Consider the following 24,024-nt stretch of genomic DNA (forward strand, 5'->3'; position numbering starts at 1 on the left):
ATCAAAAAGCAAAAAAGACAGCTCCAGAATTTTCCACTTGTGGCATCTTGTCAGCACTTGAAAAGTCTTGGATTTTGTAGCATTTCAGATTTGGGATTTTCTGATTAGGGATGCTCGGCGTGTAGCATCTTGAGTCTCTACAAACAGTACAAGATTCTCAGATGAAAATAATTCCATATGTGTGTGCATGCATGTACATGTTAAAGTAAGAGTAGTAAATTCTTGTCTGCTTCTCAAGATGCTTCTGATTTTTCTTCATCCGGAGGCAAAGCTCTGTTCTTCCTTGTTTTGTGCCATAAGCATACTCTGTGCTATGTTACTGAATTTACCCAGTCAATAGAAATAAGCAAAACAAACAAAAAAGAGAAATAATAATGGAACTTGAAGGTGAGAAGAGGCCTAGCCATAGAAGTGACACCGTGCCGCCGTCTTACCTTTAGAAACACTTCAATGTGATTTTCACCATCCCCCATTACACTCGGATTCCAAACTCATCTTAAAAGTCTCTCCCCACCCCCTCATTTTGGTAAAGGCTTTTTATTTTACATGATAGTTTTATTCTGGATTTTTGTTAATATATTTTAAACTTTTTTGAGAAAGGATTGTTTGTGCTGTTTTTTGTTTTAAATGTTTACACCCTTAGTGAGATTAGGGTTTGACCTTAAATGAGGCCACAAACTTGGCCTCCAGTCCGTTATTTTCTTTGAAAGAACCTCTGTAAAAGCCTGATAAGATCTTGAAGCTTCTGTGGAGCTCAGCTTTAAAACTAAGATTTATTAGATTTAACTGGTTTTTAAGTTTGAAGTGGAATTAATGCAGGTAATTTTAGTTCCTGTTTTGCAAGACTCCTGGTCTTGACCAGGGGTTCAAGACCAGCCTGGCCAGCATGGTGAAAACCCATCTCTAGTAAAAATACAAATATTAGCCAGGCATGGTGGCACTCGCTTCTAGTCCCAGCTACTCAGGAGACTGAGGCAGGAGAATCGCTTGAACCCGGGAGACGGAGGTTAAAGTGAGCGGAGATTGCACTGCTGCACTCCAGCCTGGGCGCCACAGCGAGACTCTGTCTAAATAATTAATTAATTTCCATATAAATATAGTCTATAAAAGATTATAGGAAAACACAGATGTTAGCGATATTTTTAAACATGAATTCATAAGGTTATGCTGTGTCACTAACAGAGATGAGAATAAATTCCAAATTGCAAAATTCCTGTTTTGCAAAAATTGACAACATTCAAAATGAATTATACAAAAAAGCAGCTTTTCCTACATTTCTAGTATTTAGGAATTGAAAACTGGATGTAACTAAATTTTTTTCTCTTTCTTTCTTTCTTTTTTTTGTTTTTGGATGGTGTGTCGCTCTTGTTGCCCAGGCTGGAGTGCAGTGGCGCAATCTCGGCTCTCTGCAACCTCCACCTCCCAGGTTCAAGCAACTCTTCCTCCTCAGCCTCCCGAGTAGCTGGGATTACAGGCATGTGCCACCACACCCAGCTAATTTTTTTGTATTTTTAGTAGAGACAGGGTTTTACTGTATTGACCAGGCTGGTCTCAAACTCCTGACCTCAGGTGATCCACCTGCCTCAGCCTCCCAAAGTACTGGTATTACAGGTGTGAGCCACCATGCCCAGCCACATCAAACTTTTTCAAAGGTTTGATTGGTTACTTATCTATTTTTAGTTGAACTTTGCTGGAAGAATTACATTTTTTAACTTTTTTTTGAGATGAAGTTAAGCTCTGTCGCGCAAACTGGAGTGCAGTGGCACTATCTCTGCAATATTTGCAAAATAGTACAGTTGTCCCTCAGGATTGGTGGGGAATTGATTCCAAGACTTCTGCAGACACCGAAATCTCCAGGACCATATAAAATGGTGTACTATTTGCGTATAACCTATGCACATCCTCTGGTTAACTTTATCTGTAGATTACGTATAATGCCTAATATAAAGTAAATGCTTTGTAAGCAGTTGTTATGCTGTTTTGCTTAGGGTGTTAAGAAAAAAAAGTCTGTACATTTTCAGTACAGCTGCAACAATTCTTTTTTTGTTCCCCAAGTGTTTTCAATCTACAGTTGGTTGAATTATGGATGCAGAACCCATGGAATACAAAGGGCAGACCATATATTAAACCCTTTAGAATCCTTGTTGTGTAGTTCTTACAGAATGCACTGTGTATGTGTCTGGCCGCCCACAGCCTTTCATACTTCCAGTAGTATTCACTGAAGTAAAGTCTAATGTCTAATGGCACTGTTCTCATAGGTAGGCAGATAAGTTTCAAATAGGAAATTTGCTTATGTATGATTTGATTAGAGTTACTGCTACTTTTCATAATATCTGTATCTAGTTAGTAAGTTTCCCAGTCTTATCCTGAACGCTGTAAGTAGTAATTATATGCTTAGATAAAGTAAATTTTCATGGCTGGTACAATGGCTCACCCCTATCATCCCAGCAGGGATTATAGGAGGCCAAGGAGGGCGGATCGCTTGAGACCAGGAGTTCAAGACCAGCCTGGCCAACATGGTGAAAACCCATCTTTACTAAAAATACAAATATTAGCCAGGCGTGGTGGCACTCACCTCTAGTCCCAGCTACTCAGGAGGCTGAGGCAGGAGAATTGTTTGAACCCAGGAGACTGGAACTTAAAGTGAGCCAAGATTGCACCACTGCACTCCAGCCTGGGCACCAGAGCAAGACTCCATCGAAATAATTAATTAATTAATTTTCATATAAATATAGTCTGTAAAAGATTGTAGGAAAACACAAATGTTAGCAATATTTTTAAACATGAATTCATAAGGTTATGCTGTATCACTAACAGAGATGAAAATAAATTCCAAGCATCTTGACTCAGTTCTGTTTCTAGCAGAGCTTTTGTGATAATTTGTGTATGTGTTTTTCACTGTATTTGTTAAAACACTTCATTCTTCATTATAAGGCTAGGTTAACTGCCTACTGGTTTCTTAACAATTCCAATAATAGATTTAAATGATGTTTTCCCCTCTTTTTTTTTTTTTTTTTTTTTTGAGACGGAGTCTCACTCTGTCGCCCAGGCTGGAGTGCAGTGGCCAGATCTCAGCTCACTGCAAGCTCCACCTCCTGGGTTCACGCCATTCTCCTGCCTCAGCCTCCCGAATAGCTGGGACTACAGGCGCCCGCCACCTCGCCCGGCTAGTTTTTTGTATTTTTTAGTAGAGACGGGGTTTCACCGTGTTAGCCAGGATGGTCTTGATCTCCTGACCTCGTGATCCGCCCGTCTGGGCTTCCCAAAGTGCTGGGATTACAGGCTTGAGCCACCGCGCCCAGCCCGTTTTCCCTTCTTAAACCCATTACCCCATTTAGTCAGATAGATTTTATGTATCCAGATGGTGTAAAGATTTAGAAGTATTTCCATTAATCTTGTTCTCTCTTAGATTTTTTTTGCGTATATCTCTTGCTGGCAGCTCTGAGAGTTAAGTTTCCATGTTCAGAATTTAATCTATAATTGTTAGAATTACCTCTTATTGTTACTGTCCTGTCCATTTAAATCATCGTATCAGATAATAGAAAGCAGAATTTTTGTTTCAAGGCTTTATGGGGCGAATAGATAAAATTTTTTGTTTTGTGTCTCTTGCCATGTGTATAATAACTTCTTTCAAAATTACCATAGAACAAGTAGCTTACATATATTTGGCTTTAATTGTCCACCTTTCCTCCCACCTCTTTTAGTAAAATGCCTAATTATACAGATTAAAGATTGATTTTTTAGCAACTTTAAGGCAGAAAAACAACAAACTAATCAATTATGTGTTCTTTGTATGTGCAGTACCAGTATTGACCTCTTAAATGTTTGTAAGTTGCTTACAATGTTAGATAATAATGAATGGTGGTTGCCTCTAAGGATTTAAAGCAAAAATTAAAACATTTATTTGCAGTCCAAATACTTTTCCCTGTGTTTTCAAATACTCTTCCTGTAACTATATATGTAAATTGGCCTGATATGTTACTTTTTACTGATTTAGAAAGTATATAATTGGTACATTTTATGGCTCAAATTGCAGCTAACACAGATTCATAATTCAAGCTGAAAGATTTACATTTTATGAAAATTTGACATGTGAATTTGACAACGTGTTGTTATTTGTGAATGAAAGCAGTTTTCAGTAGTTTTTTTAAAAAACTGTGTGATCTGAGATACACTTGAAAAAATGAATTAAATTATTTTTGTTTCATATCAAGAAATGGATGAAAAGAGGCTGCTGGATCCAGGGTTGAAGGTTCATAAAGGCCTCTGGGATTATACTCTGAAGAACCCGCAGACGGAATGCCTGAGTGACTGAAGAAAATGGGTGCTAATGCATCTAATTATCCTCATTCATGTTCCCCGAGGGTAGGGGGAAATTCACAGGCCCAACAGACTTTTATAGGTAACTTACAGTTTTTCTAACTTCATTTTCTTTTGTGACTATAATAGAATTGTGTTTTCGGTAGTCTCTGTAGATGACAAAAGAAGTGAGCTGTAGTTATTATAATAATTCTGCAGCATCTAGATTTTTTTCCCCAACAAATGTAAATCTTAAATCTGGCTTATCTTAAACAAACTGCTTGTAGCACAGTTGAGCTTTTCTGTGTTTTAACCATAATTGCCAATTACCCTAGGCAAACTAGCCATCTCCATTGGTGTGAAAAGAGTGAAGTACGTATTTCCTGTGTCCTGTATTTCCTGTGTCCCGTTTCTTTTATTTTGCCCATACAAATGCAGACTTGTGTAATTAAGAAGAAGAAACATTTTACAATTATATACAAGTAATATTCTTAATTTACAACTCTGCCTACTTTTCATTCCTAAAAAACCCATGATTAAGATCTATGACAAATGTCCTTTGATGGCCAGGGAACGAAAGACTGTTTCTAAAAAAATTTAGACTAATTTGCCCTGTTTGTCCCTATTTCTTATTTAATATAAAAAATGTAGGCCAGTCACGATGGCTCACACCTGTAATCCCAGCACTTTAGGAGGCCAAGGCAGGAAGATTGCATGAGACCAGGGACAGGAGTTCAAGACCAGCCTGGGCAACATTAGTGAGACCCTATCTCTACCAAAAAAAAAAAAATTTTTTTTTAAATTAGCCAGGCATGGTGGCATGCGCCTATACTCCCAGCATCTTGGGAAGCTGAGGGTGGGGAGAATCCCTTGAGCCCAAGAGTTTGAGGCTGCAGTGAGCTATGATCTCGCCACTGCACTCCAGCTTGGGCAACAGAGTGAGACTCCATCTCTAAAAGTGAAATTGAATTAAACTGAAAACTAAAATGAGTTATTTGAACTTTTTATCTTCCTTTATAAAAAACAAATGCAATTTTGAGTCATTCAGTAATGTCTGCTTACAGAGTTTTTCAGCATGAAAAATGTTAAAGTAAACGTTGAAAATGAATGTTAAGAAAAAAGAAACAAATTTTTATTTGTTTAATTTTCTTCTTAGGGACATCATCCTATTCTCAGCAAGGCTATGGTTGCGAATCAAAATTGTATAGCCTTGACCATGGCCATGAGAAACCACAAGACAAAAAAAAGAGAACCTCTGGCCTTGCCACCCTCAAAAAGAAGTTTATTAAGCGTCGGAAATCTAATAGGTCTGCCGATCATGCCAAGCAGATGCGAGAACTCCTCTCTGGGTGGGATGTTAGAGATGTCAATGCATTAGTGGAGGAATATGAGGGAACGTCAGCATTAAAGGAGCTTTCTCTACAAGCCAGTTTGGCTAGACCAGAAGCCCGGACATTGCAGAAAGATATGGCTGATCTTTATGAGTACAAGTATTGTACTGATGTAGACTTAATATTTCAAGAAACTTGTTTTCCTGTTCATCGTGCCATTTTGGCAGCAAGGTGTCCATTTTTTAAAACACTGCTTTCTTCCTCACCTGAGTATGGGGCAGAGATAATAATGGACATCAATACAGCTGGTATTGATATGCCCATGTTTTCTGCTTTGTTACACTACCTTTATACAGGAGAGTTTGGAATGGAGGACTCAAGGTTTCAAAATGTCGATATCCTTGTTCAGCTTAGTGAAGAATTTGGAACACCAAATTCCCTTGATGTAGATATGCGTGGACTCTTTGATTACATGTGTTATTATGATGTCGTCCTTAGTTTTTCTTCAGACTCGGAACTGGTTGAAGCTTTTGGTGGAAATCAAAACTGTTTAGATGAAGAGCTCAAAGCCCACAAGGCTGTTATTTCTGCACGGTCCCCATTTTTTCGAAATTTATTACAAAGGAGGATACGAACTGGTGAAGAAATCACAGACCGAACTTTGAGGACTCCCACAAGAATTATATTAGATGAGTCCATTATACCAAAAAAATATGCAAAAGTGATATTACACTGTATGTATACCGACGTGGTGGACCTCTCTGTTTTGCACTGTAGCCCCTCTGTGGGGAGTCTCAGTGAAGTTCAGGCTCTCGTCGCAGGGAAGCCAAACATGACCAGGGCAGAAGAAGCCATGGAACTTTACCACATAGCACTGTTCTTGGAATTTAACATGCTTGCACAAGGTATGAAGTTCTGGTTTTTAATTCTGATTTCTAGAATTATGTATTGATCTTCCAAATTGAAAACACAACTAGTATATTCTATGATTTCAGTGTTTGGGATGTTACAGGGTCAGTTTTTGTTGAACCTTCATTTGTGACATCTGAGACAGATTGAGGGTCAGTATTAATGTGGTTCTTTATTTACTATTAAAATCAAGCATTCAATACTAGTGATTTAAGAGCATTAAATGAGACTTGAGGTTCTTTCTTCCCTAATGTAAGATGATAGGTATGGGAATATATAATTACCAACCTACACCCTCTCCAGCCGAGCTTTGAAAGAGCCCAGTTTCCCACATTTTGAATCTCATATTTATGTTCAGTACCTTGTTGATGTTTAAATGTTTGGATAAGAATAAAAGTTCGTTACAGAAATGAAGATAGTCACATTTAGATACGAATTTAGTTGAATCAGAATTGGGCAGGGCTTCTGATTTAAATTTTAAAATATTCCTTATCTTATTTTTAGATTCAACTTGTACATCAAGCCACAGCCTACAGCATGTAAAACACAGTTAGCACTAGATTCGTGTGCCTTCTTCATTTAATTTAAACTGAAAAATTTTAAAATTAGGACAGCACATTTTTTATGTTATAGGCAAACAAATTCATGAAAGTTATATTAAAAGATGTATATATCTGTTGGTAAATGTTAGAATCTTAACATTTCAGAGCTGGAGAGAGACCTTTTGTAGGAGAGCAAAGGCAGTTTGCTGTTTTGACAGTGCATTCTTAGCTTTCTGTGACCATATATTAAAAGAAAATATGCTATGTGACAGGAGACTGCTTGAGATTTTTAATTTAGCTAATGCATATTAGCTAAAAGAACGTTAGAAGTTGCCAGTTAGAAGAGAATATTAATGGTCTCAGTAAGAGACATAAATTTAAATAAGGAAAGCTAAATACTGAACTTGAAAATAATATGTATTATATGTTTAAGTCAGCCTATCAATAGGGCTTTGAGAAATTGAAAAATAGCCCCAGTTAAATAACAACATTAAGCCAGTCTCAGTGGTATGTGGTTGTAGTTCCATCTACTTGGGAGGCTGAGGCAGGAAGATCACTTGAGGTCAGGAGTTCAGGGCTGCAATGAGCTGAGATCATACCTGTGAACAGCTACTGCACTCTATTCTGGGCTACATAGTGAGAATTCAGCTCTATTTTTTAAAAATCTTAGTAATAAAATGGGAAGTTATATAGAAGAAGACATTGAATAAACAATGAGTGGGAAAATGCTGAGATTTCTTTTACATAAAGAATCTTTTAAAACCTTACTTTACCATAATCCTTTTATAATAGATGTTTTATTTTATTATGACAATCAAAATGTCATTAAAACATTTTATTAGTTTAGAGTAAGAATTATATCAGTCATAGACTATTTAGATGTCAAACTGTAGGAAAAATATGTTATCAAAAATAGAGTAGCAGTTTAAGCTGCTGTTTTTTTCTGTAAAACCAAATTTGTCAGAAAATGCTTCTACAGAAAAATTTGAAGTTTGCTATATTACCAAAGAGATATAATAATCTATATTTTCTGAAAATATTTTTATTTTTGATGGCTTTTAATAAGAAACAGAATTGTATATACTTTGTATGAGAAAACATTCTTTAATATATGTTTTTTAAGTTTTGTTTGTTTGTTTTTAAAGACGGAGTCTTGCTCTTGTCACCCAGGCTGAAGTGCAATGGCGCAATTTCGGCTCACTGCAACCTCCGCTTCCTGGGTTCAAGTGATTATCCTGCCTCAGCCTTGTGAGTAGCTGGGATTACAGGCTCCTGCCACCATGCCCAGCTAATTTCTGTATTTTTAGTAGAGACAGGGTTTTACTGTATTGACCAGGCTGGTCTCAAACTCCTAACCACAGGTGATCCACTCGCCTCAGCCTCCCAAAGTGCTGGGATTACAGGCGTGAGTCACCGCACCTTGCAGATTTTTTTAAAGTTTTAGATGCAAAGTAAAATTGTCAGCCAAGTCTGAGATCTTTGGTAATACTTGATTGTTTATCTAGAGTTTATCTTGAGTTAATTTCTTTTTTTTTTTAGTGTTTAGCTAAAAGTTATATTTTATCCAGTGTATTTAAAGACATAAAATAATACTTTTTGCATTACCTAATCTTGTTACTTAAAACAAGCAAAAAAAAATCTTGTGTATAAATATTCCCTTAAATGTGGATATACATGCTCTTCTTTTTCCCTTTGTTACTCAAAATAGAATTTGAGTTATTTTTGTTTTGTTTTTTGTAACCCATGTAGGGCATATCTTTCCCCCATACCCATGAAACATTCATATTAAGGTTTATAAAAGACTATAACTTTAACATAATTTTTACCTCATTTCCATAGGAAGAAGAATATTAGGTCACTTGAGGTAGGATTTTATACCATAAAGCTCAAGAGTTCAGGTTCTAGAACCAGACAGACTGGGTTTCAGTTCTTCTCTACTGTGTCTTCGTTTGACCCTTAACCAAGTCACATAGCCTAAGCCCCTCTTTTCTCGTTTGTAAAATGAGGATAGTAAACCCTCTAAGCTATGATGATTAAAGGAAATAATATATGTTAAATGATCTGAATAGCACCTGTTACGTAGTAAACATTCAGTAAATGTTAGCTGCTAAACTATAATAATCACCACAACATATGTCTCTCACTCCCACATAGTTTTTTTCTAAAATAACTTTAAGTTTAAAAAATAATTTTACTAGGCCAGGTGTGGTGGCTCACACCTGTAATCCCAGCACTTTTGGAGGCTGAGGCAGGAGGATCACTTGAACCCAGGAGTTCAAAACCAGTTTGGGCAATATAGTGAGACCTCGTCTCTACAAAAAAAAAAAAAAAAAAAAAAAAAATTGGCCTGGCATAGGGGCTCATGCTTGTAATCCCAGCACTTTGGGAGGCCAAGGTGGATGGATCACTTGAAGCCAGGAGTTTAAGACCAGCTTGACCAACATGGTGAAACCCCATCTCTACCAAAAAATACAAAAATTAGCCAGGCATGGTGCTACACACTTCTAGTCCCGGCTACTCGGGAGGCTGAGGCAGGAGAATCATTTGAACCCAGGAGATGGAGGTTGCAGTGAGCTGAGATTGCACCACTGCACTCCCACCTGGGTGACAGAGTGAGTCTCCATCTCAAAAAAATAATAATAAAAATACAAAAAAATTAGCTGGGTGTGGTGGCACACACCTGTAATCCCAGCTACTCAGGAGGCTGAGGCACTAGAATTTCTTGAACCAGGAGGGGAAGGTGGCAGTGAGCCAAGATTGCATCACTCCACTCCAGCCCGGGTGATAGAGTGAGACTTGGTCTTAAAAAAAAAAAAAAGGCTGAGTACAATGGCTCACGCCTGTAACCCCAGCACTTTGGGAGGCCGAGGCAGGCAGATCACAAGGTCAGGAGATCGAGACTATCCTGGCTAACAAGGTGAAACCCCCATCTCTACTACAAATGCAAAAAATTAGCCAGGCATGATGGCAGGTGCCTGTAGTCCCAGCTACTTGGGAGGCTGAGGCAGGAGAATGGTGTGAACTCAGGAGGCGGAGCTTGCAGTGAGCTGAGATTGCACCACTGAACTCCAACCTGGGCGACAGAGTGAGACTGCATCTCAAAAGTAAAATAAAAAGGCAGTATAGGCAGACTGCTAGAGTGGTTTGGCAAGTGGGTAAAGAAAGGATTCTTGGGGCCAGGTGCAGTGGTTCAAGCACCTGTAATTCCAGCACTTTGGGAGGCCAAGGCAGGCAGATCACCTGAAGTCAGGAGTTTGAGACCAGCCTGGCCAATATGGTGAAACCCTGTCTCTACTAAAAACTACAAAAATTAGCTGGGCGTGGTGGTGCGTACCTGTAATCCCAGCTACTAGGGAGGCTGAGACACAATAATTGCTTAAACCTAGGAGGTGGAGGTTGCAGTAAGTCGAGATCAGGCCACTGCACTCCAAGCCTGGGCAACTGAATGAGACTCTGTCTCAAAAAAAAAAAAAAGCCGGGCAGGTTGGGGTTCTTGGTCTACAAAGAGATTGTGTTTTGTATCAGTAGGGAGGATCAGGCAGTAGGCAATCTCAAGTAGATAACAGGGCCTCAACTTACAGGCCTGGCATTTAGGACTAGATTTAACTTCACTTGATTTTCATTTAAACATAACAAATTGAATATGTTTAATTTTATTTCCTTCAAAGCGCTATTATTATAGTGAAGGAATAAAACAAATATAAACTCTCAAGGACAAAGAGACAAAGATACCTAAGAAGAAAACAACAATGGGGAAGAAGATGCTGAAATTTTGGAAAATGGAAAGCAGATAGAGACTTGATTACTGGCTTAACAGAGGAGCAGCCTGTAATTAGATGCTGTAAAGGGGGCTACTGAGGAGAAGGAAGGCAGTTCACCTGTTAGAGCGCTGGCATGGCTCAGGCCAGGTGGAACTAAGTACTCTGGAAAGAAGGGATATGCATAGCATAGAACTAAAAAGAGTTGATTATAAGTCTGAAAACTGAGTAATCAGACCCTCTCCCCAACCCTGGAATTCATCTTTATATATGGTATTAGAAAAGGATGTGGTTTTGTTCTTCTCCATATAGTGAACCAAGTATTCCGTATGAAAAAATCCATTTCCCTTCCTGATTTGTGCCACTCTTAAAGCTGCTCTGTATGCATGGATTGTATTCATGCATCAGTACTCAGTCTCCATTTTGTCCCAGTGGTCCATTTGTCTGTTCTTGCATTACTATCACTTGCAACTGCCCCCACAACAAAACACAGGAGACCTGAGATTTTCTAAAATTTTCTGAATTTTCTAAAGAAATTAGATTCCAAATCAAAAATAGCTACAGAGGAGGGTTGGGATGCGGCACAGGATTGAAATCTATAATTATATGAAACCCTATGGTGAAATCACCTACTTCCTTAACCCCTGCTGTAATACCAGCCAGGCAAATACAAGACGAAACTGGAGTCCTGGAAATGGTGAACAGCTCAAAAGTATATATACTTACAGATACTGATGTTTTGGGTTTCCACAATGAAATTACACTCAGGGGTTATACAATGAAAAAGCCAGCTTGCCTTCCATTTGTTTTACAGAGGAGACTACAGTCAGCAGGCCTGCCTGTGCAGCAGAGCTTTCAAACAGCTGTTTACTGCCTCAGTCTTACATATGAAAACCCATCCAAGGATAACTGGACATTTGAGGAAAGCTTCCAAATTGAGACAGAGATCAGAGCAAAAAGAACAAAGTCCTGGAGAAAACAGACAATGAAGGGAGCAGAAGAAAAACTTCAGTAGAATCAAAATATCCTTATATAAAAGAACTTTTTATGGAATCAGTGAGACATAAGCAGGATGCTATTACAGTAAAAACAGGAGCTCTTCAAAATAAGATAGCAGAAATGAAAGATACAACGGAAGCATTGAAAGGTACAGTTGAGGAAATCTAGAAAGTAAATAATAGTGAAGAGATGAGTGAAGACAAATAAGAAAATTAGAGTATTCATCCAGGGTCTAATATCTAACAAATAGTGGCTTTAGATATATATATATACCAGAGAAAAGTGAAGAGAAGACAGTATCTAAGGAGTAATATAAGAAATATTTCCAAAACTAAAGGAATTTCTATATTAAAAGTTTCTTTTTCAGAACACTAGGGAAAAAGAGACAATTTTAAAATGTTGCAGGGAGGAGAAAAATTAGGTTCCATGCAAAGAAATAGGAATCAGATGGTATTGAAATTTTCAGTAGCAACAACTGAATACCACAATACAGTGAAGTAGTGCCTTCCAAAAGCTGATGGAAAATTATTTTAAACACAAAATCCTATATTTAGCCAAATAGTCAATCAAGTGTAAGGCTAAATAAAGGCATTTTTCAGTCATACCTCAAAAAACTGCCTGAGTAGGGATATTTCCCCTGCTTCCCCACTCAGGCAGCTGCTGGGAACGTATTCCACCAAATGACGAAGCAAACCAAGAACAAAGAAGTGAAGGATCTAGAAAATGGAGTCCAGCATGGAAAGGAAGCAAAGGGAGATCCCAGGCACCAGCCACCCAGTAGGTCTAGTGGGCATTCAGTCTAGCCCAGACCGGGAGGGTGAAAGGCTCCAAGGAAAGAGGTGTCTGGGAAGAAATCAATTACTTTCAATGTTTGAACATTAAGTAGCAAATGACAAAGCGATTTTATGGCTCTTGTAGTGCATTTATGAAGAATTAGCAATAGGTTCATAGAAAATGAAGCAAGTGGAAAAAGAAGAAATGAATATTTCCAAGATAAATTTAATCTTACATATGAAAGAATATATAATTTTAATACACAGCATGGCTCAGCTGTAAGCACTATTTAATTATAAACACTGAATACTGATTTAATAAAAATAGTAATATAGAGAGGTAAATACTAGAAGAAAGAGCTAAAGAATTGAGAGTAGTTACCTCTGGGGAGCAGAACTGAAAGCGGAAGGGATGTAGGATGGGGTGGGGGGCGGGGGGCGCTTAGGGTTAGCATTGTGTTACTACCAGACGTTTTAAATGATGAGCATATGCTACTTTGATTACAAGTTTAACTTTTTTTTTTCTTTTTTTCTTTTTTTTTTTTTTTTTTTTGAGACAGCCTCGCTCTGTCACCCAGGCTGGAGTGCAATGGCCCAATCTTGGCTCACTGCAACCTCGGCCTCCTGGGTTCAAGCGATTCTCCTGCCTCAGCCCCCCAAGTAGCTGGGATTACAGGTGCCTACCACCATGCCTGGGTAATTTTTTGTATTTTTAGTAGAGACGGGGTTCCGCTATGTTGGCCAGGCTGGTCTCAAACTCCTGACCTCAGGTGATCCACCCGCCTCAGCCTCCCAAAGTGCTGGTGTTACAGGCGTGAGCCACCACACCTGGCGCAAAATTAATAAAGATACGACATCAGTGCCCATAAGAACCAGAGAGACCAAGAGAAGGTCACAATCCTAAAGAACTGGAGACTTTATCATATCTTTGAGGTACAGGGGGCTGTTACTTACCTCCATTGGTCATCTTGTCAGCCTATGAATGTGATGGGGCTCAGAGATTATTAACTAGCCTTTCCCCAGGTTTGGAAGTCATGAAGCTGTAACTCAGCTGTAACCAGCTCTTCTGACCGTAGCCCAGGAATTTGGACATGGTAGGAGAAGGGAGAAATATGAGACCCAATTTCCAGAGATGAGAGTGGGAGGCTGTGGCCTACTCTTAGGAGCAAAACAGAAGACTAGTGGTTGAAACATCAACTTGTAGGAGCCTCAGCTATGAGCCGGATTTGTTGCTGAACAACAAATCATTACCCCCGACTTGGGTGGGGGGTCATGTGGGCTCAGGAGGTTTAAAGCTGTGGGGTCAGGGATCTGGGTAGCTCACTCAAACTTTGCTTCAGAGCACTTAGCCAGAGAACAGGGCCTTAGTACTGTTTCAGCCATTGTTTCCTGAAGAGATAGCATTCCTATATTGGTCATTTGACTTTTCAGGCTGCCCAGCATTAGGACCTTCTTCCTAGTCTCACTGTGTAGATCTTCATAGGAGGCAGAGCCCAACTCCCAGTAGAAAAGCCTTAAAGGTCATATACTTTCTTCTCTAGCCTTCTGTGGTCAGGGTTAGTGGTACAGAAAAGCAGGGACTATAGAGAATTTTTTCTGGAAGCAGAGTGGGGCAGCAACATCTAGTGGAAAAGGAGAGAAGGCCATGGCAGTGGTGCCATTGATGACATTCACTATCCAGGGACAGAAGGTAGGAGCTTTAGTGGACAGGGTCCCAGGGCAACTCAGGGTCTTCACTGGGCTTCTATGTGGTGGAGTCCTCATTCTGCAGCCTTCCTTATTCCATGTTTACTGAGCTGGGTCTCCAGCTTTTCCCAGCAACACTGTGGATTAACAGTGTCCTTTCAGATGAATTCCTTTTCTCTTTAAGCCAACTAGAGTTGTTTTCTGCTATTGCAGCGTAAGAAGCCTGATTGGTAGCAGTACCTATATTTAAAAGACTAGCATTTAAAATTCCAAAAGAGATGACTAGATTGGAAGAGTCTCCAAAGAAGGACCATTTGTTTGATCACTTTGACTTTTCATAATGACCTTAGCATATACTGGGTAAACAGCTCTGAAAATGTGAGAACAGTAAGAGTATACCATTCATTGGTAATTTTTTAAGGAAAAGTTCATTGTTTAGGAGAACTGTAGATTAACTCATGAACTTTAACCATCCTTGTCATAAATACCGTTGACCTCAAAGCAAAATACCCCAGAATTAGCACCAACATCTATAGGCGTATTTCCAGTGCAAGACATTTTACTGTAGACTTCAAACTGCAGATTTTGTTTTTTCATCTTGATCACAAATGCATTTTTCAATCTTTACAATATGAAATTTATTTATAACTCTAGTTCCAAAATGGACTCTGTAATGCATTTGCCCATATTTTTAGTCATAATGGATGTGATTATATTTTATTGAATTAAAAATCTACCAGAGAAGCAACTGAAAGCAATGACCTCGTTTTTCCCCTTAGCAACTTGGTCACTTTCCAAGAGTGTGTGACTTGAAACAAATGCAAAATAGCAAAGACTTACTGTCCCCACTCACTCATCCATTTCTCCCTCTTCCCAGCGTCCACTGTCTACATATGGACACTCTTCCCTCTGTCTCAGTTCTGTCAAGTTGGCAGTTTATTTTACTTCTGTCTAGAATTGTTTCCTCTTCAGCAAATTTATCTGAATGGACTTCCTAGAGAAGAATAGGGCCAAGCTAAAGACCATTATCAACAGATCAGAATAGTAAATGCAGGTTTCAAACATGCAACATAAATGAAGAATTAATCTCAGTTTCATGAATGGCAGTTCAAGTGACTCTGAAGTTGTTATATATCTCTAATCGTAATAAAATATAACATTTGAAAAACATTACTCAAAATTATGAGTACAGTTCTGAAGTATAATATGTAAGCCAGGCACAGTGTCTCATGCCTGTAATCCTGTCACTTTGGGAGGCCGAGGCCAGTGACTTGCTTGAGTCCGGGAGTTCAAGATCAGCCTGGACAACAGTGTAAGACCCCCGTCTCTACACACAAAAAAATTTTTAATAAAAAGATAAAAATAGGCCAGGCACAATGGCTCACGCCTGTAGTTGCAGCACTTTGGGAGGCCGCGGCAGGTGGATCGCATGAGTCTAGAAGTTTGAGACCATCCTGGCCAACATGGTGAAACCCTGTCTCTACAAAAAATACAAAAATTAGCTGGGCGTGGTGGCACATGCCCATAGTCCTAGCTACTCAGGAGGCTGAGGTGGGAGGATCTCTTGAGCCCGCGAGGTGGAGTCTGCAGTAAACCAAGACTGTGCTACTGCACTGCAACCTGGGGGACAGAGTGAGACCCTGTCTCAAAAACTAAAAATTAAAAATTAAAAAATATAAAGTATAAGCTGGGCATGGTGGCTCATGGCTATAATCCCAGCACTTTGTAAGGCCGAGGTGGGTGAATCATAAGGTCAGGAGATCGAGACCAGCCATGGCCAATATGGTGAAACCGCGTCTCTGCTAAAAATACAAAAATTAGCCGGGCGTGATAGCGGGCGCCTGTAGTCCCAGCTACTCAGGAGGCTGAGGCAGGAGAATAACTTGAACCTGGGAAGTGGAGTTTGCAGTGAGCGAGATCACGCCACTGTACTCCATCCTGGGCGACAGAGTGAGACTCCATCTCAAAAAAAAAAAAAAAAAAAAAAATATATATATATATATATATAATATTGCATGTTTTGTTTTAAAACTTAAATCATTTTTCATATAGACTACAAACTCTTCACATCTGACCTTCTGCTCTCACTTTTCATTTGTCTGGGATATCTTTGGTTTTGATCATTAAATGTCCAAATCCTACCCTAACCTTTAAGACCAAACTCACATGCTTACTTTCCTTGTTTTGCTTAGCCATTCCAGGTTAAAAGTATTTTCTATGTCCTGAGAATTTCTAAAACACTTTTTTTTCTTAGGGTTTTACATCTTCTAACTTGTTTTGGGATTACCTAGGTACCTGTCTCATTTCCTCTATCACTTGGTGTATTGTATGCTCCCAAAGTTGTGTATCAAAATCTTGGTCATCTTTGAATAACCTGAGAACCTAGCACGCTGCTTTGTTCTTAGTACACTGTCAGTTACATGTTTGGAATTATTTTTAATACCTTTGAAAGCTGAGTAACCTTTTCTTTAAAAAAAAAAAGTGGGGGAGTGGGATAGCAGGGGTTGTAATAAATTTTATCCCTAGGAGTTGCAAACAAAATGAAAGCACTTAACCCCAGAATAGGAACAAAACATGAAGTGTTATTTATAAAAGTAAGTTTAGATATGGTCTAAATGGTATAACTCTCTACCATTTAATTCACGGTTTAAGTTTAGTGTCAGAAAACCTATCTCATCAACTAAGTGTTTACATGTCGGTTCATTGATTTAAAATAGATTATCAGTTGAATTTAGAAAATCCTCAAAAGCCAGTTTAATGCTGTTCATCTTTTGAAGCCAAAAAAAGTTTAATCCAGAGGCAGTCTTTCATTCTGCACTGATTTATAATTTAGATCAAGGAACTAATTATGTATCTAAAATTTATTAATAAAAATTTATAGTAATAATGAGAGTTAAATTTATGGGAAATTATATAACTCAGAATGTTAAGGTAACTTGGAAATTCTTAATCTAAATTAAATATCTTTTTATTTCTTACTTGTCCTGTTTATTAAGAGAAAAGAAAATTTTAAGGAGTTGCCACTATTTCTTTGTCTTTGAAAGTGGAATGTTTATTCATCCTTATTTGTATACTTAGAAGACATTGTATTGGCCTGGCGCAATGGCTCATGCCTATAATCCCAGCACTTTCGGAGGCTGAAGCAGGCAGATCACTTAAGACCAGGAGTTTGAGACCAGCCTGACCAACATAGTGAAACCCCATCTCTACTAAAAATACAAAAATCAGCCAGGCATGGTGGCGCGCATCTGTAATCCCAGCTACTCTGGTGGCTGAGGCGTGAGAATCGCTTGAACGGGGGGAGGCGGAGATTACAGTGAGCTGAGATCCTGCTATTGCTCTCTAGCCTGGGTGATAGAGCGAGAGACTGTGTCTCAAAACCAAACCAAAATAAAACATTGTATATGAATAATTTTTATAGCTTGTTATATGACTTTTAAAATGTAAATATATATCAGGTACCTTGTAGCTATAACAAGAAATGATATCTCTAAAATATGCACTGTTAGTTTGTAGTAGAATCTATTAAATGTCTAAATTTCTTTTTATTTAAAATAATGCAAAATTGGCACGCTTGTAATCCCAACACTTGGGAGGCCACGGCGGGCGGATAGCTTGAGCTCAGGAGTTCAAGACAAGCCTGGCAACGTGGCAAAGCCACGTCTCTTAAAAAAAAATACAAAGAAATTAGCTGAGTGTGGTGGCACACGCTTATAGTCTTAGCTCCTCAGGAGGCTAAGGTGGAAGGATAGCTTGAGCTCAGGAGTTCAAGACAAGCCAGGCAACATGGCAAGACCACATCTCTAAAAAAAAAAAAATACAAAGAAATTAGCTGAGTGTGGTGGCACATGGTTATAGTCTCAGCTCCTCAGGAGGACATGGTGGGCGGATAGCTTGAGCTCAGGAGTTCAAGACAAGCCTGGCAACATGGCAAAGCCATGTCTCTTAAAAAAAAATACAAAGAAATTAGCTGAGTGGTGGCACATGCTTATAGTCGCAGCTCCTCAGGAGGCTGAGGTGGGAGGATAGCTTGAGCCCAGGAGGCAGAGGTTTCAGTGAGCTGAGATCATGCCACTGCACTCCAACCTGGGCGACAGAGCCAGACCATGTCTCGAAACAAACAACAGCAACAACAAAAATTATACAAAGTTTAGTTAGAAGCTTTCTCAGCAAGCAAAACCTTTTCTCTGATAATAAAATTCGAAAGATGGAGGGAGAAGGCAAAATAGCAGACTTTGTAAACTTAGGGCATCACATTTGTCTTGAATTATTGAGATACTTGTTCTTCACTACACCTTGCACATATCACCATGTATATATGACTTTCAAAGTAAAATAGAATAATTAACATCAATTGAGGCCAGGTGTGGTGCCTTCCATCCCCAAGGAATACAAAATGAATGAAGTCTAAGATACAGGTGATTTGGTATAAGGAAAAGAGGACTGGGGAGGAGGGCAATACTGACTAAAGAGGGAAAATGGCAGAAGGAAAGAAGAACTTCTGCATTGTACAAATATCCTGGCTTTTCAAACTCAGAGTTGAGATAGAGTTGAAGTTTCTGTCTTAAAACCAAGCAGGTTCAGTGGCTCACGCCTGTAATTCCAACACTTGGGGAGGCCAAGGCAGCCAGATCACGCGATCAGTAGTTCGAGACCAGCCTGGCCAACGTCGTGAAACCCCATCTCTACTAAAAATACAAAAATTAGCCAGGTGTGGTGGCGGATGCGTGTAATCCCAGCTACTTGGGAGGCTGAGGCTGGAGAATCGCTTGAACCCGGGAGGCAGAAGTTGTAGTGAGCTGAGATTGCACCGCTGCACTCCAGCCTGGGCAACAGGGCAAGACTCAGTCTCAAAAAAAAAAAAGCATTGCTTTTATCTTCTAAAATATCCAGAGGAAGACTATCATGAGATGTAACAATTCTGTTTACTTCTAGTTGTAGAAGTGGAAAAGAAACTATTCCAAGAATTAAGGTAGATTGGTAATCATATTACTTAGCAGTTACTGTGAAAACACTGTACTAAGCTCTTTTTATGGAATACCTCACTTTACAGTAACCTATGTGGTAACTGCTATTATGCTTCCTGTAATAGAAATGAGATAACAAATCCTAAGTTGCTACCTCTCCAAGGCTACTTCAACAGATCAAAAGGTGAACTTCAAAACAGGAATGTATTGAACACCTACTCTACACTCAGTGATCAAGCTTCATGTATACTTGGCACTTCAGCAGACTTTAGATAATACGATTGATAACATTCATAAATAAACCATCTCCTGTAATAACTCTGGTAAAACTTTACCTCTGAATTAATTCATTTCAAAAACAGTTCATGCTCATTGCTGGGTGAAAAAAGAAATGATACAGAAACATTGCAGAAAGGGTATTTTCGCCTACTAACAATGCTTTTCCCAAATCCTTTTTAGTGACATACTGTGAACAGTTTGATGGTTTTCCTTACAAATCTTTATATGTGCATGTCTGTGTGTGTATTTAACGTGCATGTCTTATTCTGTTATAAATAGCATCACACTATATATATTACTTTTTTTCATAATAAACCTTGGGAAAATGTTTATATCAGTATATATAGAGTTTACTTTTGAATAACTGATATTTTTTAAGTTACTGTCTAAAAATATAAGTAATAGGTCAGGTAGTCAGATAACACAGATACTACTAAAAGTGCTTAAGAACTATAAAATCTCACTCCTCTGTGATAACTACTATCAACAAAAAGTACCTTTTTGGCTAGGTGAGGCGGCTCATGCCTATAATCCCAGCACTTGGGGAGGCTGAGGCAAGTGGTTGGCTTGAGTCCAGGAGTTTAAGACCAGCCTGGGCAACATGGTGAAACTCTGCCTCTACAAAAAAAAAGTACAAAAATTAGACAGGGCACAGTGGCTCATGTCTGTAATCCCAGCATTTTGGGAGGCCAAGGCAGGTAGATGCTTGAGTCCAGGGGTTTGAGATCAGCATGGATAACATGGTGAAACTCCATCTCTACAAAAAAAAAAGGGGGGGGGGGCCAGGCATAGTGGTACACACCTGTGGTCCCAGCTATTTGGGAGGCTGAGGTGGGAGGATGAAGAGCCCAAGTGGCAGATTGCAGTGAGCCAAGATCGTGACACTGCACTCCAGCCTGGGTGACAGAGTAAGACCCTGTCTCAAAAACAGAACAAAACAAAAATTGACTGGGCATGGTGGTGGGTGCCTGTAGTCCCAGCCACTCAGAAGGCTGAGATGGGAGGATTACTTGAGTCCACCAAGGTCAAGGCTACAGTGAGCTGTGATTCAGTCTGGATGACAGAGCAAGATCTGTTTCCAAAAAAAAAAAGTACCTTTTTATAAATAATATCTTCAGAATACCGACTCTTAGTTCAGAGTATATATATGATGGGACTGCTAAAACTCTCAGTGAATATTAACTGTCCAGAAACTGCTTGGCTTCAACCATGTTTTCATATATTTGGTCTCTATCGTAAATTAACATGGGCTGGTCTTACTAAATACGTCTCCACAAGGGGATTATTTGATATATTAAAAGACTGAGCTCTGTTATGATTCTTGGCACTAAAACATTTTTATTTATCTCATACTTAGTTATTGACATTTATGTTTATAAAACGTCTGACAAATATTATACGTGTCATAAAATTTACAGGTGAAATATACATACATCTGAAAGTAGTGCCAAAAAACTGAAAATATATTTGCACACTTAAATGTCTTTGTTTCTAGCGATATTCATCTTCAGCCTGAAGTGGTTTGTTTGGTTTTTATATTGGGTTTTCATTGTCAGTGTTCCTTTCTAATTGAAGTTTATGTTGTTTACATTAAAGAACAATGCTGAATTTTGAAACCAATTCACTAAATTATCTCTGGAAAATACATGGACATTACCTTGTGTTTCTAAATCTTTTGACATCTGAGCTTGTGTCTATTATGAGCAGTCAGAAATTTTTCTAAGCTAAACTGCATGATTAGTTGTTATTCTTATGCCTCATCTTAAACCCTAGATTGATAGTTTTTTGTTTATAAGTATGAACAGTAAAAATAGTAAGAAGCTAAAGTTTTCCATGGTGTGAACACCACTTCTAAACTACATTTTGATGTCAAATTTTTAGAGGCAGTAGATTAAATAAAAGTAGATGGATACAGTATTAGAAATCTGATCATCACATTAGGTCTGTAAACGTGAGAACAGCTGCTGTCCTAGTTTTCAAGCAAATGAAGGTAACAGTGGGACATTATTGGGCCTAAAAAAGATATAGCCTATCAACTCAAGCCCCTTTGTATAGAGTTAGCACCATGTTTCCTATACTCACTCATTTAACAAACACTTATTGAGCTCTTACTGTATGCCAGATCCTGAGATTAAAGTAATGAAAATGATAGTCCATCAGTCTGGCCAACATGGTGAAACACTGTCTCTACTAAAAATACAAAAATTAGCTGGACATGGTTGTGGGCACCTGCAATCCTAGCTGCTCAGGAGTCTGAGGCAGGAGAGTCGCTTGAACCCGGGAGTCGAAGGCTGCAGTGACCTGAGATCATGCCACTTCACTCCAACCTGGCAACAGAGCGAGACTCTGTCTCTACAAAAAAAAAGAAGAAGAAAAGAAAAGGATAGTCCAGTGTTAAGTACCGATAGGCAGCTACAGTGTGAGTAGTCTAATAGAACACTGGATGCTGGGGGAGTACCTAGGAGGGCAAGAAGCCCCAGACCCCAGTATGGAGGGGGAGGGCAGGAGAACATTATCAGAAACTTCCCAGAGAATGAGACCTGGAGAATGAGTAGGAGTTAAGCAAAGATTGGAGGTGAAAGGAAGCGTATCAGGCAGCAGGAACTGGCCTAGAGAAAAATGAGAGCTAGGCCTTTTTGGCTGGAAAGGCTGGGGTTGCCAAGAGAGGTATGGCAAGAAATGAGGCAACAGAGGCAAATGGCTCTAAGATAATTCAGTATACTAAACTGAGACAATTGGCTTTATCCTCACTATGGTAAATCTTGTGGCCTGATTACATTTGTATTTTCCGAAAGCTCTCTTTGGCTGCAGCATGCAAAGACCATAAGAAATGTTCTAAAAATAGTGGGGGTTTTAAAAGTACATACATTCTGCTGTAAGTAGATGAAATCTGTAAATTTTATATGAGAATTACTAATTCTTTTTTTTTTTTTTTTTTTTTTTTGAGACGGAGTCTCACTCTGCCGCCCAGGCTGGAGTGCAGTGGCCAGATCTCAGCTCACTGCAAGCTCCGCCTTCCGGGTTCACGCCATTCTCCTGCCTCAGCCTCCGGAGTAGCTGGGACTACAGGCGCCCGCCACCTCGCCCGGCTAGTTTTTTGTATTTTTTTAGTAGAGACGGGGTTTCACCGTATTAGCCAGGATGGTCTCGATCTCCTGACCTCGTGATCCGCCCGTCTCGGCCTCCCAAAGTGCTGGGATTATAGGCTTGAGCCACCGCGCCCGGCCAGAATTACTAATTCTTTTTAAAAGTTTTATGCTGTATGTAATCATTTGTTCAGGAGAATTTGTGGAGCACCTGTTCTTTTTCAGGCACTGTTGTCAAGCACTTTACTCATGTTGTCCTCTATGGTAGGTTTTTCCTCCATTTACAGCTGAACTGGGGATTGAAAATATTGTCACTCACCTAAGTGCTGGGATTACATGCCTGAGCCACTCTGCATGGCCAAGACTATTAAAAGGGACAGAAACTTGAAAGATATGCTTCTATATGGATAAATAATCTTGTACCACATGATGATGTTTCAGTCAAGAGCAGACCACATGTACAACGGTGGTCCTATAGGGTTATAAAATACGTATTTTCACTGTACCTTTTTAATGTTTAGATGTGTTTAGATGAACAAATACCATTGCATTACCATATCACAGCTAGAAAGTGTTAAGGCCAAGATTTGAATCCTGGTCCCTGTGATTCCAGAGCTACTCTTTCCCAGGTAGGGGGAAGAGGGAATATGATCTCTGAGAAGAAATCATCTGTGAGGTGCACTGTTTTGAAGGGAGCACATGATCATATGTAAGAGGTAACCAACCAGAAGATATCAGAAAGTTTTCTGAAAAACATTTTTTTTTTTTTTTACATATGGAGTTTCAGCCTTGTTGCCCAGACTGGAGTGCAATGGCGCGAACTCAGCTCACTGCAACCTCCACCTCCTGGGTTCAAGCGACTCTACCTCAGCTTCCCAAGTAACTGGAATTACAGGCGTCTGCCACCATGCCTGGCTAATTTTTTGTATTTTTAGTAGAGATGGGATTTCACCATGTTCGCCAGGCTGGTCTCGAACTCCTGACCTCAAGTGATCCACCCACCTTGGTCTCCCAAAGTGCTGGGATTACAGGCGTGAGCTACCACGCCTGGCTGAAAAACATAATTACATAACTGTACTCCTAAAGCTTTGGTTTTTCCCTTCAATGATATTCTTTAATGCCATTATAATAATTTACTATTCATCACTAGTGGGGTAATGGTCTAAGGATAGTAAACAAAGTATAGGTGTAAATGGCTAGCTTTTGTTTTCAAAGAGTTGTGAACTGCTGAATTTTTCACCTACTGAGTAGGAGGATTGTTGTTTTTTTGTTTTGTTTTTGTTTTTTTTTTTTTTTGCGGATCATGAGATCAGGAAATCGAGACTGTCCTGGCTAACATGGTGAAACCCTGTCTCTACTAAAAATACAAAAAATTAGCCGGGCATGGTGGCGGGC

The 24,024-nt window shown here is 39.2% G+C and overlaps 1 protein-coding gene across 6 annotated transcripts in view; it reads left to right on the plus strand.

Annotated features, from left to right (window-relative positions):
* The window catches only part of BTBD7 (BTB domain containing 7), a 108,219-nt gene that overhangs the window by 40,428 nt on the left and 43,767 nt on the right, over nucleotides 1–24,024 (plus strand). For 5 of the 6 annotated variants that reach the window (XM_033191509.1, XM_033191511.1, XM_033191510.1 and 2 more), the window contains 2 exons: nucleotides 4,215–4,402; nucleotides 5,456–6,535. In XM_033191509.1, coding sequence (XP_033047400.1) covers nucleotides 4,321–4,402; nucleotides 5,456–6,535 — 1,162 coding nt within the window. In that variant the 5' untranslated portion in view covers nucleotides 4,215–4,320. Of the gene's footprint in view, nucleotides 1–4,214; nucleotides 4,403–5,455; nucleotides 6,536–11,653; nucleotides 12,738–24,024 lie in introns of those variants that run through there. The other variant, XM_033191514.1, reaches the window with a different exon arrangement.

This window comes from Trachypithecus francoisi, unplaced genomic scaffold, assembly GCF_009764315.1.
Source record: "Trachypithecus francoisi isolate TF-2019V2 unplaced genomic scaffold, Tfra_2.0 Lachesis_group3, whole genome shotgun sequence".
Classification (NCBI taxonomy): Eukaryota; Metazoa; Chordata; class Mammalia; order Primates; family Cercopithecidae; genus Trachypithecus; species Trachypithecus francoisi.